Source organism: Melanaphis sacchari, unplaced genomic scaffold (genome assembly GCF_002803265.2).
Source record: "Melanaphis sacchari strain LSU unplaced genomic scaffold, SCAv2.0 Contig20_pilon_pilon, whole genome shotgun sequence".
Taxonomy (NCBI): Eukaryota; Metazoa; Arthropoda; class Insecta; order Hemiptera; family Aphididae; genus Melanaphis; species Melanaphis sacchari.
The window spans coordinates 862,810-876,490 of NW_020271042.1; the positions used below are offsets into that span (position 1 = coordinate 862,810).

Consider the following 13,681-nt stretch of genomic DNA (forward strand, 5'->3'; position numbering starts at 1 on the left):
ATCTTCGACAATTTTAGGCTTTATTATTAGAAATTGTAAAGATTTCATTAATCCTACAGTTCTTAAAACATTATTTTATACTTCTTTAATCCGAATAAAATTAGAATATAACAATGTGGTTTGGTCGCCATACTTAATATATCAAATTCAATGTTTACATGATATTTAAAACCGTTTTCTACGATTAATGGCCTTCAAATGTAACTTAACTCAAGTGTAACATTTTTCTTATCAACCACTATTAAATATTTTTAAAATTTCCAGTTTGTCTGAATGAAGGAAAATATCAGGTATGAAATTTTTATTTTAGTTTGTCAATAGTTGTATCATTTACCCTGAAATTTTAAGTTATTTTAATGTAAAACTAAGTCTATCGCTATGTTTTAAGTTTTCATATTAATACAAATTGTGCTTTAGTTTCTTCTATAAATAGGATAATGTCAATAACTAATAAAATAAAAATTAATTAATTTAACTTTAATTCCATTGAATCATTTAATAATTATGTAAAAAGATTTTTTTTTTGTGTTTAAATATCTATATTATTGTATAGTTATTGATTATTGATGTTAATTGTTGAACTAAAAATGATAAATAATTGTAATTTGATTATAACATGATCTATTGAAATAAATAAATAAAATAAAATATTCATTTTCTATGTTGAAATCTTGAGGTCATCATTATCAACAAGTCAAAAACAAACGAAAAAAATAAAAACATCATCATAATATATGCCAAGTTTTGCGTAAAACAAGTGCCACCTCACCACATATTATAATGAACTCAACTCTGCATACTTTTATTACTATTTTAAAATAGATCGTGTTATTTGAATACGTGGCTTAATAATGGTTTATACTCTATACAGTCGTCTATAGATATTCCTCCCCACGTTCGAAACTTTGCACGTACTTCAATTCGCGATGGTTCCATTTACAACGGATTAGTTGTTCATAATATTATCACAGAATATTATTTCGGATTTTAAAAAATTTTCCACATGTAAATTGTATGATTACTTTTAAACCGTTATGGGGCGCGAAACACTACAACTATCATGTGACGGTCGTCGTTTGTCCGCACGGGCCTCCGTCGAAGACCGGTCACGAGCCAGTGGCGGCGGCGGCGACGGTGCCGGTTCCGAGGCCGAGCGGTTCGCACCGCGACTACGGTCTACGACCACGGTTCTGTCCGTCGTCAGTTGTGGTTTGCACGCCGTCGCGCGCAGTGTACGGATCGAAACTTCGTGATACGAACGCCATGTGATCGCGTACGGGCGATCGTGCAAACAATAAGGCCCCGCGTACACGTACGCTAAAGTGTCCGAAATAAATTAAAAAAAAAAAAAAATCGTCGTAATAGATCGCGTGGTACAAAATATTATAATATTCTTATCTTTTCGTCATTTCGGTAATAGTAAATTACAAACTCGCTCGTCTCGTGTACTGTTTTCAACAATTATATAATAATAATACTCTTTGCCGGACGCGGTGGTGCCGGCAGCAGCAGAAGTCAACGGATATCCCTCGAAAGTGCGACGAAATCGAAAATGTCCCGCGAGCCGGACGGGCGGCGGCGGTGGTGTCCCGGGCTAGCGGTGTCCGCGGTCTTGGCGACCGTCGTCTTGGCGCTCGCTGCGGACGGTCAAAATACAGGTAAGTCGTTGGTCAAAGTTAATAAGGGATGTCGCGAGCTCACCTCATCGCTAATATTCTCATCACTATTAAAGCTAACACCTTTATTAGATTAAACATGACGTATGATTGTATTGAGTGTACATTTATTAACGCAATAGTGATACGTTATTCTTGTTCAAATATTTATCACTGTATCATCGAGCTTTGGGTTCATACAATAACAATTATGTAAAAATATTTATCTGAACATTTTATCATGTCTACATAGTTACCTATTTTAAGTTGATTATTATTAACCTAATATAAGTAATCAGCGAATGTCTTAAGAAACGCCATAGAAATAATTTCATAGGTATATAGTAATTACTAATTATTAATTGATGAGTGATTATCATACAGATATTACAGAGGATATTACCAAAACTTTTTATTTGAAATAAAGAAAATTAAAACGGATTTTTTAACCATGACTTTTCAATAGTTTGTAAGTACTTTTTGTACTTACCAACAAAGCTTACTAATTTGAAATAGTTCCAAAAATTACTTATTTAAATTTTAAAATTTCAACCTTGTCTGATTTTTATAAACATCCCATGTGATTAAACTTTATTATGAATTTATTTTGGAACACAATTTCTGTACAGATTTAAACCTGAAAATGTGTATGCATAGATGCATAGTAAACATATTACACAGGTATTTAGGAAAAGAAAACATGTATAATCTTTACCTAAAATAAAATAAAATTCATTCAACATTGGTTTAAGGTTTTATTATTTTTTAATCACCATATTATGTATGATGAACTTGATTTTTTCTCAATGTTATGAATGATTTTAAAATTAAATACAACATAATATTATGTTTCAATAAAATTGTACTATATAATGTATTGTAATGTATAGTGTAAGTTGTAATTAAGACAGTCTTTAAAATTAACATGCAATATTTTATATATTGTGATAAAATAGTGTTATTAATAATATTGTACGTCATCTATCAGCATGATATAATAAGATTAAATCATTTTGCAAAACGCATTCTTCTATTACGATTATGTTGACCTTGAATACATATAAATAATAATCCTGCCCACATAATTCGATTTATTTTAAGTTATTATAGATTTAACTAGTTTAATCACAGAATTTAAGGTATATGGTATGGTATGTAAGGTAAACTATTGGCAGAGTAATAAATTATATTAAATATTTATTATATTAATAAAGTGTAAATAAATTGATTAAAACAAAATTACTTAAGACTTACCTTGTAAGCTCGTAATAATAATATGGCCGATAGTGTGAAAAACGATAATTGTTGAGTTTATTTTAAAAAATCTGTAAAATTTAAAATAAATTTTTATCATATTATAGCAAAAATAAAATTAATGGATTATAAATCTTGTCAAGCCTCACTACTCACTAGTTGTTCGCTGATATTGACATCAATGTTAATCCATTCGTGATTGATAACTGAATATTTAAAAAAAATGTCAATAATTGTTAGTAGGTTAACATCTGCATCAATTGCTTTCATTGAAATCATGATTTAAACAGGAAACCGATTTTCTGAATTGTTTACAATCCGTACTATTTTGGTCCAATTTCTCGAAATTTAAAACATTGTTACTATCGTAGTCTGTAGGTTATATATTTCATGAGCCCAAAACAATAGGTATTATACCACATCCTTTTTTTATATTTAAAAATTGGTTCCACTTGTTGCGTCAAGCTGTAGAGATTTTAATCTTTCGAGTTCAGTTATGGTTTAAAGATATAATATGTATGTCAATAATATATGGGAGTATACGTTAATTAGTATTATTGACGAGTAACATTAATCATTTTTTATAAGATATTAAGAGAAATTAAGATTTTTGTTCCAATGGTTTATATTGTATAATATATGTTTATTTATTCATAGGTATACTTAATATTATAAATGTTAAAAGTACTGAACATATTGTATAGATTTATTTATTTTGTGTTAAAGTATTAATTCTAGGTAATTTATAGATAATAAAGGTATCTATATAATTCAGCTTAAAATTTTATCGAACTAAATTAAAAAAAAAAATTATTATTGTCTGATTATATTTAAATAACTTATAAGAATAATAAATAAAAAATAAAAGATTATTATTAGATGAAATGGTCAAGTACGTGTGATTATGCAAATGGAATATTATAAATAGATAATGATGTGACAAATGGACGTCTAGTATTAACGTAATTGTGGACGACGACCTTCGTCCTTCATTATTATACAATTTATATAACTTATCGTATTAACAGGTATTTATTAATACAACTATCTATGTATAATAATTTTACGACTCTGTGTTAAACACAAGACTATATTATGACTAGGGATATTTTTGCTATAAGCTATATGTATAGTAAATACTACTTACTAATAATTACAATAATTGTATACAAATATGTAATTGTATCGAAAACTAACAATAATCAGTAGTTATTTTTTTGTACATATATTATATATATTTATAATTTATTTGCGATTATATCACTATTAATTGTACATGATATACTGCTTTCATTATATTAGTTTTTTACTTAAATAAATATCTATAAAAATATATAATATTGATTTTAAATTCCTCTTGTAAATAAGTTATTATGTAACTATATAGGTACTTTATGGCTTGATATCTTTATTATTTATTTATTTGAGCTCTTATATTTGATTTTAAATTTATCTACATAGTCCGGTAAATTCGTACTTTGTATTCCATGTGAACTTGTTTTATGTTTTTATGCATAAATAAGACAATGGAAAAAAAACCGTTTGACGACAAAACTGGTAAAAACTACTATAATATCGTATGTGTGATTCATTACAGCAAAATGAAACTTTCACATTCGCCAGACCGTTATAATAGTTTGTTGGATTGAATTTCATTTGTTTTGGAAAATGATTAAAAGTAAAATATACACTATATACGTATCTATTTAATAGTTGTTAGGGAATTATAATATATTAATATGTTATGACAAATATCTAAATTCGTATATTTGAAATTTTGAATAATCTTCAGTTTCTATAAATAATAATAGATTTTAGTCTTAAGTATGTAGTACGTATATCAGTATTAAGTTAGTATACTATGTAAGTGCATTAAAGTCTTTGGGAAATGAGTACAAATCTATTTTGTTATCTTTTTTGTGGTTTTGTCTATTTATTTTGCTGTATAAGTCACAACATTAACATTTGTCCAATCGAAGGGCAATTCAAACTATAGTATAATCATTTGTGATTTCTATAACTTCAAACAAAATAATTTTGCCAATAAATATAAGTATATAATATGAGAGGGATAAACCACAATGAAAATCTCATTTTCTATGACTATAGCTGCAGTCCGAAGGAAAAGTATTAGTACTGAAATTGTTAATGTACAATTGTTAAATGCGATATATTTACGAAAGTATTTTTTAATCGAATAGGCATGCGTAAAAGCGTATGGTATACAATGTGCATTTATATATATATCGATATAAATAATCTGAGGATTTCAAATTGTGTCCTGCGTGTGTCATTATTTGTATATAAGGTCAAGAAACCGTTCAATCTTCTGAAAATGTACAAAAGGATTTTTGACAACTATAATTTGAAATTCGGCTCGTTAAACAAGTTTTATACTAGTACCTATTATAAGAATACTCACTGCACATGGTATAGTCAATGCTCTACATGTACTGTTGGATTGTGATAAAGAGTTAAATGAAAGTGTACTATAATCGATTGAGTACTTTATTAATTTATAATAATTACATATCATATTATTTTTATAAAAAACAAATCTAATTTTTTTTTGTGTTTTTGGAATAGATAAATGAATTTGGATACTGTGTATATATGTATTACATACATTATTCAATTATTATACTTAAATTGAGTTAATAATTTTTTTGTCGAGTTTCAATTGATCTTTCTGTATTTCTGCTCGTCATTATTTATAATTCCTCCTGTAAATAATAAATTAACAATGCATCAGAAAAATAGTGTTCACGGATGTCTAGGAAAATTACACAATCGGAGAAATTTTGTAGTTGAAAATCGTGGTTATTGATTTAGTTTTATAATAATATACAATAGTGGTTCGCTTTAGTAGTAAATCTCTCAAAAAAAAAATTTCATATAAATAAATAATATAAATAGTGTCTTTATTTTTAAACAGAAAATAATAATATGCCATTAGAATTTTATTAATAGATTTTTAAAATAAATAACAATACAACAATTTATTTAGTGATATTGAATGTGTTCAGTATATTAAACAACAAAGTATAAGACCATTAAAAACGTTTGGTATATCTTGATGATTATATTTTATATACATTCGTAACTATGTATATTTGTGTATATTTTTTATATTGTACATAAGTGAAATATATAGTTACACAAATTCATTTAATAATGTATGTAAATTATTCACAATCAGTTTGTAATTTTTATAGATGATTAAAAATATAACATTTTTAATATTTAATTCCACAGTAAAATTAATGTTAAATATTACTATGTTTTTGCTGAACAATATTTTGTAATCAAGAAGGAAAAATACAAAATTTAATAATGTAACTATTATTTTTGGTGAGATGATGAGTTATACTTATCATATATACATAATTTACAATCGTTATACAAAATAAACCTTTTTTTATAACAACTAATAAATTATTATTTGGATAAAATAATATAAAATGTAGCATTGGCTATTGTACTTATGTCCTATCAAGCACGTATCCAGGATAAATTTCGGGGAGGGGAGGGGGTTTTAATATTTTTAATACATGAACTAAAAATACATAATTATATTATATACTTCAAAATATAATATAATAAAGTATACAAAGTATAAATAATTAAAAAAATTGGTTAGATACAATTTTAATTTATAAAACAAAGTCAACTTTACGTGGCATTATGAAAAATGTATTAATTATTTCTTCAATATTTGTTTGGATACTTCGGTGGACTGACAATAAAGCTAAACCTGTTAGACGATCTTCACTGCAGCTATTCCTCTAATAGGTTTTTTAATGAAAAAGAACGTTCTGTAGATGGAGTCGACACCGGGAGTGTTGCAAGTATGGACATTAAACACCAAATGTTTGGATAAAGGTCCTTTGACATGATGCCTACTGTATCGATTGCAGATTTAGGAAGTTCATTATCGGGTGCTGATTTTCATTTTTCAAAAAACACATACTTTACATAATGCTCTTTCTAAATGTTTTGAATAAACTAACTAAAAAAATCGTGTTAACCAAGACATTTGAAATTTTAATTTTCTTTTTGACACCATCGAAAAATTATAATTTGAAGAAGGAAGTGACGGATTTTTTTATAAAACGTACTTAAGTTTATCTTCAGTTATTCTAACATCTACATACCGTCAAATATCTCGAAATTCTGGTAAATCTAGAATACTTTCTATTAGTTATTACACTATTTTCAGTAGTAGACGCATGCGGAACTTATTCTGTTCTGAACAATTTTGGCGAACGTGGAACAATTAAATATGAATATCTATAAAGCGATTAAGTCTATCTTCCGACAAGATTGCGATAACATAATATACGTTTGTCATTTTCTAAAATAGATAACGTGTAATGAATAAAGGGAAATGTACAAATACTTAAAATAAACTGTAGTCGTACAATTATACATAATTTGTATATAAAGACGTGTGTAATTAGTTTTTGTTATATTATAAATATATACTTTAAAAATTTCGGGGGAGGGGGTGAACCTCTAAAACCCCCTCTGTATACGGGCCTGTATCTTATACAAAATTATTTAATTATTTCGGAAATAAATCAAATTATTTTAATTTATTTATTTTAATATAGTATACGCCATGCGTGTAATGTAAATATGTTTAATAGATAAAAATTCATTACATATTGATTCGGGTTAATGTTATATTAATAAATATTTCGCAAAATTAAAGCCTACGGACAAGAAGTGACAAGTGTCTTTCCATATAATTAACAATGGGTTGTATTATGCGACACGGAGAAAACAATACATAAGTTGTCAAATGTTTGACCGATAAAAAAGGAGACCGTATCGAGGACAATATAATATTATAACTATAGTCTAGGTACACCTAACACGTATGTAGGTAGGCCTTCAATTATCCTTAGATAATGTTAATAATATGTGTTTTTATATATATAATAAATATAACAATATAGATTTACATGTACCGGGGTCGTTGTCATGTGTTTTCTTGGCCTATATATCAACTATAACACCGTCGTTAATATTGTGATTAAACATTTAAAAAAAAAGTTGTATTATTGGGAATCGATTACTGTTAGAATACAACAATGAATTATAATAACATCGTTCAAATCACGTCAAGACTGTCGTTTCAAGAAATCAAATATTACAAATATACTAGAGTGGTCTCGATGTTTTTTTTCTAATCGAATTGAGAAACAACTGCAGTTAATCATCACTCATTAGTGCACAATGCTTGAATTAGGTACCTAATCATTAAAATGGTATGGCTTAATAATAACTAGTTATTTTAATTTATTCTTGTGTACATATTATATAAAGTATTAATGTTTTATATATTATATCATAGTTTGAAATATGTTCAACGTTTTTTTTTTTTGTTTTTTTACTATGATAATTCGTTTTGCAATAAAGTTTTGTAATTTTAAATTAATAATAATTATTAAGATAATAAAAAAATAGTGAATTAATATTACGATAGCTGTTTAGTACAACAAAATCATGTAGAATCAAAACTATAGAGGTACTAGGTAATTGTGAATGATGTATATTGTATGGTGCAGTTATATATAACTGAAATGCTACATTATGATATGGTGTTATCTTATCCAACAAAAATAAAGTGAAAGAAAAAAATATTACAAGCCAACTAACGTTTATAAAATTGAACGCGGTTATGAATTAGTAGACACATTTATGACTGAAAACTAAATGAACGATTAACATTTATACATAGTATGTATTATACTGTGGGTGAAAATCGAAAGAAACTAGAGTAAAGTAAAGTCAAATCAGAGAAAAGCTATCGCTTCACTTGTTATTATAAAAGAAAATGTACAGATATAATTTATAAAAGAAACATGGGGCTATGTATTGAGTATAAAATATGAATAAGTAAATATACTTAAACTCGTGAAATTCGAAATTATTATTTGCGAAGGTATAAAAAACTGAAAGCAAATATTACTCGACGTTACGTATAAGAAGTATAATATTGTGTTTGTGATGAATTCTATGAACTGTATACTTGTATAGGTAAATAAATAATAGGTATTTAGTAAAAAGTCCGTGTTTAAACGGTAATTAAGATATATACATTGACAAAATTGTTTTATTATGATAACAAAAAGTGAAAGATAAAATAATAATATTAAAATACTATATTTTTTGATAGAATCGTATGCTCCTTTTTATCATCTTAGTGTTATTTAAGCTACTAGAATTGTTTGTTTTGTACTATCACAATAGACAATACACTACCTATATGCTATTATATTATAAGTATTATATTAATTTATATTACGTTATTAAATTTTATGTTAGAGTCATACATCAAAATAATAATATCGTTTACTTGATTGTAATTAAAAATATATTTCTATAACGTTTTTAAAATGAGTAAAAATAAGTACGAAGTCGGTTTTTATAATTTTTTCCGTGTAAATATATATAATAACATAGATACACAATCGGAATACGATTAGGAAACGTTAAAATAAAAAATAAAACTGTTATGTTTAGGTACAAAAACGTTGTCAGGTTTCGAAAGTCATTGACTACTAACTAGTAATAATTGGCGTAAATCACGTCTTTCCTAGTGAAGTACGGAAATACTGAAATCGATTGTTTAAAAATCGTTTATACGTTTTTTATATATTCAAGCGTCTATTATCATTTAAATGCGGTTCGAGATGTTTTAGTGAGATGTTTGTTATTACGTTTAATATACACAACAATGAAGTATATAATACAAAAACCACAAACAGTTTTAAGAGGAGAAAAAATCAAGTTTCGCGCATCATAATAATATAGGACTTTACGTACAGTTAGAAAAATAAAACAAATTCGGAGTGCATTTTGTGCGCTATATTCGAGAAGAAGTTCACACGACCCTCGCGGCGTTGATTTTTGATCGATAGCCGTAGTGGTATTTTTTTATGACATATTTACTCTGCAATTATCATACATATGCAATGATATACCTAATGAATATTATAGAAAGCCATTAGCCACAAAAAACGTGATGTGTTACCTCTATTATCTTTATAATAACTATATATAGAAAACAGAAAAATTAAGACTAGCAATAGTTGTTAGCGCCGAAACTGCAACTACTTCTATGCCTCAATATAAGTATATATATTATAATTATACGACGATGATGAAGTAGAAGAAGCTTTTCAACGTTAATTGTGACGTGCTCACGATAGGACTACATTCCGCGCCGCACTCGAATCCGTATTATGATAACATTGAAACCGCAATTATTTTTTTTTCTGTATCTAGACGCAAACCTTAAACACGCACTACAGTACATAATATAACCATAAGAATAAACAGTGATGATGGGAATGGTTTTAAGTGTATAATATATTTTTTGTGTTTGTGTGCATTCTCTCGGCGTATTACGCATTGTCACGTGGAATGAGAAACAAAATTCATTTATAGTGAAAAAAAATAACAAATCAACGAAAACAGACTGCGTCGGCGAAGATTTTTTTCGCGCGTTTGTTTTCTGTAGTTATGTGGGTACGTAATTAAGACCACTTAAATATTATCATGTATTTCTCTTATATACAGGCCGAAACTATCATAACTGTTGCGAACACCATTAGTTGTTTATAAAAAATATTATGACTTTAAAATGGCAGTTGTGTATATTTGATTAAAATTTTCATAAAGGAATATTTTTTTGAATACAATTAATAAAACAAATAAATATTGAACTTTTTGGATATCAAAAGAACGTCTATAAATAATGAGGCGTTATTTCAATTTTTGAACTTTAATGTTTGATAATAAAGTAAATGGAGTATTCATCACTGTTAATGTAATCACTCTGTATATTATGCTAAGTACGCAAGTTTACATAGGTATATTTATTATAAAATTAGTATAGTTTTATAGAGTTACAGATAGACACGTTTTAAGTATAAAGTTTCACATTCATGTGATACACGGTGAAGCACCTGGACGGTTTTTATTTCTTTTCTATAAAATCATGTGCGATATGTAGTAGTAGATATTTTATATTATGTCCCGAGAAAGTTTTCACCATTTGACGGAGACGCATTTATATAATTACAATACATATACATATGTAGGATATATTATTGCTGGTATCTAAATATGAACCCAACTCGTGGCATACATTTATGTAGGCAGGTACATAAATGTACTTGTGCGGAGGTATAGGTACTTGATAGTTAGGTATATTTGCAGAAATGTCTCGTCATCGAAGATCTTATCGATTATGTTCTAGGAAATGCGTTCTATCGTATGCGAAGACTTTCTTTTTGCTTCATTGGTTGTACATATTTCACACTAAAATAATATATTTGCATGACTAGACTACATTTATAAAAATAGGGTTTTTTATTTAATCAAACGTCTATGAACTGAAATATTGCAAATATTATAATATTTTTAGGTTTAATAAAAAAAATGTATATTTTTTTATTTGACAATGTTATATACTATTGTGTGGTATGAATGACTATGCTGTGTGTGACATAAATACAGTGTACTGTATACAATTAGGTACTTTATGTACACCGTACAAGTGATAACTAAATAAAAATCATACATATGAGTACGCACATTCACGTATAATCGCAACACTTTAAACATAATTTAATGAATACACTAAAATAGACTAACTGTTATTTCGTGCAGTTGTATGCAACTATACTGGTATCTTATTACTTAATAGTAGTTAAGTACATATTTAAAAACATGATCTTACAATATGTGTTGGTATAAATTTACCATATCATGAATATGTTCATTTGGACGTCACACCAAATATGAAAAAAAAGGATAAATAAATTAACTTTCACATATAATTAGTCAACACTCAATAGTCATTATTGATAGTATAAGTGCAAATGTTTTATCGATATAATATATATAGTGAAAATTCGTAGTGTGGTTATGGAAGTTTATTTATATATTTTATAATTCTTATTCGATTAAATATAAGGTGCCCTGGATTGATTGCAGTTTCTTTATTAGAATTTTGTTATTAGGTAGTTTGAATTAGCTAATACATCGATTTACGGTTTTGGACACTAAAGTATACATAATGATGAGTACTTAGAGTTGATAGAAAAAAATTGGTGTAATATTAAACTTAAAAGGTCATAACACTCATAACTCATAAGAAATTATATACTCTTCTGTAGTGTAATATTTGCTGTGAATTCGTATCTAGTTATTGGATTTAAAAGATCATTTTATTGTACCTATTATTTCATGTGTGTTTTTAATTTGTAATTATTTGGAAATATTATGTGAATTGTATTAAAACTTTTTGTATTTCCCATTTTAAAAATTACCGATATTAAACATCTTTATAGATATGTGATCTCGTTACTAATTTATTAACATAAAATTTGGTAGATCTTGAAGTTTCCTTGTTTATGTCAACTACCGTGAAAATGTATTTGCTTTATGAGAAAAGAATAAATTGTACAACAGTGTGTAAGACTTGCAGTTTTAGCACGTACTTCAGACTTAGAATACAACACACGTTGTCATATTAGTCGAACGTTAATTAATGTTAGCGGTATTGTTTGAGAAGTCAATGTTAATGTGAAACTTGCAGAGGATTGATTTTCAAAAAGTGAAAGCCCTCAGTTTTTCTCGGCTTCGGTAATCATTTAATGGGGTTTTGGTTTCGTTGTACTTGTATGTATAGAAATCAATTTAAATTAAAAATATACGAGTATACATGCAATTTAGACTTTTATAGAAATATAAGTATACAAAATAATAATTAAAAATATAAAAATACATTTTGCATTGTGAACACTGTGATATTATTTTAGTATCAACTATCAAATAAATATATAAAAAACCTATATAGTTGTATTTTAATAATAACCAATGAATATGTCATGATACCTGAATAACAAAACACAGAAAACATAACATAGTAACTATACATGAACAATAAAACTTTGTTTAATATAATCGAGTACCTAAAATTAAACATATTATTGTTATTATTATTATTTTTATGTATTTTACAATTTATGGTCAATGACAATATTTATGTATACGATTATACAAGTATGAAGATAATGACTATTGCAAGATTGAATGAAACGCACACATATTTAGTCTAAAATACAATCCTGAACTAGTGGTAAATAATTATGATTTCGAGTAAAAAATGGATATTCGAATGTAAAATGATTAACGTGATGAGAATAAAATAGATGCCTTTAGGCTGAGGTCATTGTAATAAAATAAAAATCCAATTTGTGTTATTGAAATGAATATTAGCTCATCCCACTAGCTACGTTTTAGTAAACGAAATTAAAAAAACAAAAGTAATTATCGTTCAAGTACAAAATACATATGTCATAACGTCATATGGGCGAGTCGAAGAACACTCTGCCTATAACGATAAAGCGTGCATATGGCAATCTATTATAACTATTATGTTATGCTATACGATAACCACGCAAGAGAAAAAAAATACACGAAATTGGCCAACGCAGAAATGGAGTCCATGTGACTAGGTATTTTTTCTTCTCGACTGTAGCCGCGTCGTCCAAAATTGATCTTATAGTCATTTGTTCAAAATGTTTTTATGACGATAGTAACATAATGTCGCGTCCTTTATTCACGTCATCTTTACAAACTAATAATCGGTAATTTTATAAACACATTTCAAGTACTTCGACAACTATATTCATCAAAGTCCAGGTATAAATAATAATAAATTATAGTTTACATTTAAAGAAAGTAACTTT

The 13,681-nt window shown here is 27.0% G+C and overlaps 1 protein-coding gene across 1 annotated transcript in view; it reads left to right on the forward strand.

Moving 5' to 3' along the window:
• Positions 1-1,192: 1,192 nt before the first annotated feature.
• Positions 1,193-13,681, forward strand: part of LOC112593526 (sushi, von Willebrand factor type A, EGF and pentraxin domain-containing protein 1) — a 67,627-nt gene continuing 55,138 nt past the window's right edge. The window contains exon 1 of the mRNA XM_025337944.1: positions 1,193-1,658. Within this exon, the coding sequence (XP_025193729.1) occupies positions 1,553-1,658 (106 nt within the window). The 5' untranslated portion in view covers positions 1,193-1,552. The remainder of the gene's footprint in view (positions 1,659-13,681) is intronic.